Source organism: Electrophorus electricus, chromosome 18 (genome assembly GCF_013358815.1).
Source record: "Electrophorus electricus isolate fEleEle1 chromosome 18, fEleEle1.pri, whole genome shotgun sequence".
Lineage (NCBI taxonomy): Eukaryota > Metazoa > Chordata > Actinopteri > Gymnotiformes > Gymnotidae > Electrophorus > Electrophorus electricus.
This window is the reverse complement of record NC_049552.1, coordinates 16,789,916-16,797,415: the sequence shown is the minus strand read 5'-3', so window position 1 is coordinate 16,797,415 and position 7,500 is coordinate 16,789,916. Positions and strand designations below refer to the sequence as shown.

The 7,500-nt window shown below is 49.6% G+C and overlaps 1 protein-coding gene across 4 annotated transcripts in view; it reads right to left on the bottom strand.

The window, feature by feature from the left end:
* rnf220a (ring finger protein 220a) overlaps positions 1-7,500 on the bottom strand; it is a 128,690-nt gene that overhangs the window by 27,432 nt on the left and 93,758 nt on the right. For all 4 annotated transcript variants that reach the window (XM_035536275.1, XM_035536277.1, XM_035536276.1 and 1 more), the window contains exon 3: positions 547-595. In XM_035536275.1, coding sequence (XP_035392168.1) covers positions 547-595 — 49 coding nt within the window. The remainder of the gene's footprint in view (positions 1-546; positions 596-7,500) is intronic.

Here is a 7,500-nt window from a genome sequence, read left to right as displayed (position 1 = left end):
GAGTCTTTGGATAAGGATCGTCTCCTGAGATGCCGTCTGAAGTGAGATGGAACAGCTCAGCGAGTCCGCGAGGTTGCACCCAGTGTGATGGATATTAAATAACAGCTGTTCAAAGGCTCTGCTCTATGGGGGTATCTGCTCTGTGGGGGTATCTGCACTATGAGGGTATCTGCTCTGTGGGGGTATCTGCTCTATGAGGGTATCTGCTCTATGAGGGTATCTGCTCTGTGGGGGTATCTGCTCTGTGGGGGTATCTGCTCTATGAGGGTATCTGCTCTGTGGGGGTATCTGCTCTGTGGGGTATCTCTCTCCTCTCTCTCTCTCTCCCCTCTCCTCTCTCTTCTCTTACTCTCCCTTCTCTCTCTCTCTCTCTCTCCTGGTTCTTTTACACTAGCTGATCTGAACCACTTCATCTCTGACTCTTGCTTTCCCATAATGCTATACAGCAGGAAATAAAGGACCATTTGAGGAAGTGTTTGTCCCTATAGTACCCAGCCCTGAATGGAGGAAGGTTTTAAGAGGGCGTCCTGGTGGCGTTGCTCTCACCTTGGGTGTGCCCGGGGCGGTTCCAACGTCCTTGTGCGAAGGGTTCTTACTGTGGAGAGAAAGAAAAACCTGCAGTGAGATTTCAGTGGCACCACACCCTGACGACTGCCTGGCAACAGCGTGAGGCCCCGCAAGTTCAGAGGTGTGGGCACGGACGTGGAGGCTTGTGTGTGGGGAGTGTGTGTCGGAGTGCATGTGTGTTAGAGTGGTGTGTCAGAGTGCATGTGTCGGAGTGCGTGTCGGAGTGCATGTGTGTAGAGTGTGTGTCAGAGTGCATGTGTCGGAGTGCGCATGTTGGAATGTGTGTGTCGGCGTGCGCGTGTCAGAGTGTATGTGTTGGAGTGCGCGTGTCGGAGTGTGTGTGTTGGAGTGTGTGTGTGCAGTTTGCACGTGTTGGAGTGTGTGTGCATGCGGTGCGCGCGTGTCAGAATGTGTGTGTGTGCATGTTGGGGTGTGTGTGTGTCGGCGTGCGCGTGTCAGAATGTGTGTGTGTGCATGTTGGGGTGTGTGTGTGTCGGCGTGCGCGTGTCGGAGTGTACGTGTCGGAGTGTGTGTGTGTGCATGTTGGGGTGTGTGTGTGTCGGCGTGCGCGTGTCAGAGTGTGTGTGTCGGAGTGTGTGTGTGTCGGCGTGCGCGTGTCAGAGTGTGTGTGTCGGAGTGTGTGTGTGTGCATGTTGGGGTGTGTGTGTGTGTGTCAGAGTGTGTGTGTGCATGTTGGGTGTGTGTGTGTCGGCGTGCGCGTGTGAGTGTACGTGTCGGAGTGTGTGTGTGCATGTTGGGGTGTGTGTGTGTCGGGTGTGCGCGTGTCAGAGTGTGTGTGTCGGAGTGTGTGTGTCGGCGTGCGCGTGTCAGAGTGTGTGTGTCGGAGTGTGTGTGTGCAGTTTGCACGTGTTGGAGTGTGTGTGCATGCGGTGTGCACGCGTGTCAGAATGTGTGTGGTGCATGTTGGGTGTGTGTGTCAGCGTGCAGTGGTGTGCAGGAGATGTGTGTGATGTTGGGGTGTGTGTGTCGGAGTGTGTGTGTCGGAGTGTGTGTGTGCATGTTGGGGTGTGTATGTGTCAGAGTGTGTGTCAGAGTGTACGTGTCGGAGTGTGTGTGTGCATGTTGGGTGTGTGTGTGTCAGAGTGTGTGTGCAGAGTGTACGTGTCGGAGTGTGTGTGTCGGAGTGTGTGTGTCGAGTGTGTGTGTCAAAGTGTGTGTGTGCAGGTTGGGGTGTGTGTGTGTTCCAACTCCTTCGGTTCCCTGCTGCTCACTCACTTAGGAAGTGAACAGGCATTGGATCAGACAGCTAAGACAAAGATCCGAGGAGCCACACAATCCCAGTTTTAATTACGTGGAGGCGGAGGGATACGTTGCTCTGTGTGCCAGCGGCTCGGCTGGCCTCAACCATTACTGTCCAAAAGTACCTCCACTAAGCAGGTTTGGCTTATCATGTTTTTATTGAAGTGATCATTCTTATGGATGCACTCATTCAGACCTTCAGAGCCCCCCTCTCTCTCTCCCTCTCTCTCTCCCTCCCTCTCTCTCTCTCTCCCTCCTCTCTCCCTCTCTCTCTCTCTCGCTTTCTCTCCTCTCTCTCTCTCCTCTCTCTCTCCTCTCTCTCTCTCTCTCTCTCTCGCAGTTTGGCTAGAAGAAGGGAAAAATGATTTTGCTGTTATTTGATTTGTCAGAGAAGCGCCCCAGGACTTAGAGTTTTTGAAATATGTTGAGGACAATGTGCAGGCTTGTAAACATTGTATGAGGAGGCGGAGAGATGGAGGGTTGGGCTCCAACCCTCACCGCAGCCTGGCCGGAGGACCACCACAAACCCCAACTCCTCGCGGCCACGGCTGACAGAAGATGAGCGATTAGGGGCAGGAAATCTTAAACGGCCTCGTAAAGCGTCCGCCGACAATGGGGAGAGACGTATGAAATCAGATCTCTCGCTCAGACATTAATATCCCCTATTCCATCTCCTGCTTCTTGGTGTGTGTGTGTGTGTGTGTGTGTCTCTCTCTCACACACACACACACACTCTCACGCACACATACACACTCTCACATGCACAAATACACACTTGGTTTCTTGTCTGTCTTGGTGTTTCTCTCTTTCTCTTTGGTGTAGTCTGACTGTGGTACTCATGAGCTGTGCATGCATACGTGTGTATGCGTGCATACGTGTGTATGCGTGCGTATGCTGATGCGTTGTGTAGGTGGTGTGTATGCGTGCGTATGCGTGCCGTGTGCATGTGTATGTGTGTGTATACGTGTGCGTGCGTGTCCTCGTGTGTGTGCGTGTTTGTGAGTGTGAGTGCATGTGTGTGTGTGTGTGTGTGTGTGTGTGTGTGAGTGTGTGTGAGTGTGTGTGCGTGTGTGTGAGCGTGTGAGTGTGGTGCGTGTGTGTGTGGGTGTGTGTGTGTGTGAGCGTGTGAGTGTGTGTGAGTGTGTGTGTGAGTGTGTGTGGTGTGTGTGTGTGTGTGTGAGTGAGTGTGTGTGAGTGTGTGTGTGTATGCGTGCATACGTGTGTATGCGTGTGTATGCATGTGTATGTGTGTGTATACGTGTGCGTGCGTGTCCTCGTGTGTGTGCATGTGTGTGTGTGGTGTGAGTGTGTGTGTGTGTGAGTGCGTGTGAGTGTGTGTGCGTGTGTGTGGTGTGTGAGCGTGGAGTGTGTGTGAGTGTGTGTGTGTGTGTGTGGTGTGAGTGTGTTGATGTGTGTGTGAGTGTGTGTGCGTGCGTGTGTGTGTGTGTGTGTGTGAGCGTGTGAGTTGGAGTGTGTGTGGTGTGTGTGGTGTGTGAGTGTGTGTGTGAGTGTTGTGTGTGTGTGGGGTCTGGGATGTCACCCTAACCCTTGTCATGTTCACTTTCTGTCCAGTGTTGGAGCCACAACAGTGTTTCCCAGATGCACTAATTGAATTCTCTGTCTCCAATCCACAACCTGATATGGCAGGTGCACTCGCTTGGAGAGGGGCGGAGGGATGTGCTGGGGGCGGGGCTTGATGGATGCATCACATCACCCCCACATTAAAGGGGCTCATCTACATGTAATGCTTCTCTAACGTTTGATGAACACACTGAGCAGGTGGTTCGAACTGAGTGCTAGATTTTCACATGTCACCAGTACAATGAGGTCTGGTGGCTAGCCCCGCCTCCCCCACTCAGGTAATAAGCCCCATGCTTATTGTGCAGGTAATGTGATTGACCTGACAGGCCAGCAGAAGAAAGAGAGAGAGAGAGAGAGAGAGAGAGAGAGAGAGAGAGAGAGAGAGAGAGAGAGAGAAGGACAGGAATCATGCCACAGCCTTGAAAGAGGATTATCTGCCCCAATAGAAGGCAGTCCAGTCCCTCGCCATCATAAATCTACCAGCATGTCACCACATCTCGCTAGCCCTCTCTCGGCCCGCCCTCGGCCCTCTGTTGCCCTGCCCCCATCATATTTTGCCCCGCCCCAGCCCTCTCTTGCCCCACCCCCAATCACACACAGCTCAACACTTTGCTCGAGACTGTCTCCATCGAGTAAACTGCAGAGCTAATGGTGAATCACACTGGAAAGTCTAAATTGAGTCTTAATCTGGATCATGGGAAACTGGGATTGAAGGTAAAATTATACAGTGTTTTCAATGGTTAATCCAGTATTGGATTGGACTGCCAACAAGGCCTGCCCACGCAGAATGTTTGTGCAGCCAGGGATTAACATCCAACCCACAGTCACGCCAGGAGCTACGGCTCTGTCAAACAGCTCTAAACAACAGGGGGGGTACAGCGTGTGCTTTGTGCAGGTCTGCCTGTCTGTCTGTCTGCCTGTCTGTCTGTCTGCCTGTCTGTCTGTTGTTGTTTTCTGGTGACGATGAGGAGAGAAGATCTTGGTAAGCGACACGGACGGAAAGAAACACAAGGGTGAGTAGAGAGGGAGAGACAACGTTGGCAGATGAAAGGAGCAGCAGAGCTGGGATGGAGCACTGCGTCTCCTCTGCTCTCCAGCTGCTTGTTGGCGGGAAAAGTGTCTGTGCTTCATTTCTCCTGTCAGAGCGGCGAGACAGGCGTGATATGAGCGGCGGGACGGGAACGGTGGGGGGGTCTCCTCTTGCCTCAGCTAACGAGGTGCCTGAACAAAGATGGAGGCAACAGGAGAGGAAGCATCTCTAACTCCACCTCCCGCTCAGGCACGGAGAGGAGGCTGACAAAGGTACAAAACAGAGATCCGTGTGTTAATCCTGCATTAATCCATGTAACAGAGGATTAACCACACAGTTACAGGCCTCCTCAAAGCACCGCAGGGCCAAACAGAGCGCTTGGGCTGTCAAAATCACCTACCATGAGAGATGAGAGTTAGAGAGAGAGAGTGCGTGTGCGTGTGGGGGGTGAGCTACGGAGGGGGAAGGAGAGGGTGAAAATTGAATAAATACCATTCGACGGGTGGGCGGGGGTGTTCGCTGGAGATAAAGATTGCTTTGGTGCCGCATGCACCAGCATGTGAGGGGTCAGGTGGGCGCGGGTAGATTGGCACAGGTGGTTGGAGTTATAGCTCATACTTGAGCAGGGGATGACATGGCAGAGAGAGGGAGAGAGAGAGAGAGGAGAGAGAGAGAGAGAGAGAGAGAGAGAGAGAGAGAGAGAGAGGGGAGGGAGAGAGAGAGAGATGAGAGGGAGAGGGAGAGAGAGAGAGACGAGAGAGAGAGAGAGCTAGCTGCTCGGTCCTGATCTCAGACCTGTTCTCCTGCATGTATCCTGACAGCTCTCTAACCTACATGTTAAACAGGCTGCTACATTTTACATGCACTCACTGTCTCATTTGCCAGCCAATGAATCGGTTTCATTAGACAGAGATTTTACTATAAATTGCCACAAATTCACCATGTCACTTTTCAATGATATGTGTGTGCCTGTGAGCCAGTGTATGTGTGTGTGTGTTTGTGTGTGTGTGCATGTGTATGTCTGTGTGTGTGTGTGTGTGTGTGTGTGTGCATGTGTATGTTTGTGTGTGTGTGTGTGTGTGTGCATGTGTATGTCTGTGTGTGTGTGTGTGCATGTGTATGTTTGTGTGTGTGTGTGTGTGTGTGTGCATGTGTATGTTTGTGTGTGTGTGTGTGTGTGTGTGTGGTTCTGGTGAGGTAGTAGGGTATGAGGGAGATCTGTACTCCTGTAGATGCCATATCATCTTTATCCTAACCACACCTAGGAGGCGGGGCCTATGACTGTTGTGGGTGTGTCCTGGAGTGTGGCTTGGGGTGTGGCCTTCAGCACAGTCAGGTCTGAAGCCACCAGTCCCAGGCGAGGGTAACACTCTGCCCTTTATTAATTATTAAACTGTAACTGCTCCAGGGCCCAGGATGGATAAGTATCAGTCAAACAGAATAGGGCATGCTTTCTCTCTCTCTCTCTCTCTCGCTCTCTCTCTCTCTCTCCCTCTCTCTCTCCCTCTCTCTCTCCCTCTCTCTCTACCCCCTATATGTTTCTCTGTCTTAAATCCAAACAGCTTTATGGGCCTCCACAATTTACAGAATCATTCATATTAAAAGTGCTACAAATTTATGGAAAGAAAAAATGGAAAATAAATAAAAGATCTTCAATAAGCTTCACATACATATAAAACTACTGTAGTCTCGAACACACACACACTGCCACACAGACTTTAATAGATATATGTGATGGCACATGCGGTTAAATATTATATACATGAGATACAAGTGTTGCACTTATAAACATATTATGTTGATATTTTTGACACATTATATCTCCTAAACCCACTCGCAATTTACCTTAAATTCTTATCATATTCCCTTCAAATATGGAGTTTTTTTTAATGAGTGTGTGAGGTGTGTATATGTGGTGTGTGAGGTGTGTATATGTGGTGTGTGAGGTGTGTGAGGGTGTGTATATGTGATGTGTGAGGTGTTGTATATGTGGTGTGTGAGGTGTGTATATGTGGTGTGTGAGGTGTGCATATGTGGTGTGTGAGGTGTGTATATGTGGTATGTGAGGTATGTGAGGTGTGCATATGTGGTGTGTGAGGTGTGTATATGTGGTGTGTGAGGTGTGTATATGTGGTGTGTGAGGTGTGTATATGTGGTGTGTGAGGTGTGTGAGGTGTGTATATGTGGTGTGTGAGGTGTGTATATGTGGTGTGTGAGGTGTGTGAGGTGTGTATATGTGGTGTGTGAGGTGTGTATATGTGGTGTGTGAGGTGTGTATATGTGGTGTGTGAGGTGTGTGAGGTGTGTATATGTGGTGTGTGAGGTGTGTATATGTGGTGTGTGAGGTGTGTATATGTGGTGTGTGAGGTGTGCATATGTGGTGTGTGAGGTGTGTATATGTGGTATGTGAGGTATGTGAGGTGTGTATATGTGGTGTGTGAGGTGTGTATATGTGGTGTGTGAGGTTTGTATATGTGGTGTGTGAGGTGTGCATATGTGGTGTGTGAGGTGTGTATATGTGGTATGTGAGGTATGTGAGGTGTGTATATGTGGTGTGTGAGGTGTGTATATGTGGTGTGTGAGCAGAGAAAGTCCTGCTCTGTCTCCTGAACTGCACCAACTGCATATCTGTTCATGTGTTCATATCTGTTCAGGTGTACATGTGTTACTATCTATTCATGTGTTCATATCTGTTCATGTGTTCATATCTGTTCATGTGTTCATATCTGTTCAGGTGTACATGTGTTACTATCTATTCATGTGTTCATATCTGTTCATGTGTTCATATCTGTTCAGGTGTACATGTGTTACTATCTATTCATGTGTTCATATCTGTTCAGGTGTACTATCTATTCATGTGTTCATATCTGTTCAGGTGTTCATATCTGTTCAGGTGTACATGTGTTCATATCCTGTTCAGGTGTATATGTGTTTCATATCTGTTCAGGTGTACATTGTGTTACTATTTATTCATGTTTTCATATCTGTTCATGTGTTCATATCTGTTCAGGTGTTCATATCTGTTCAGGTGTACATGTGTTACTATCTATTCATGTGTTCAT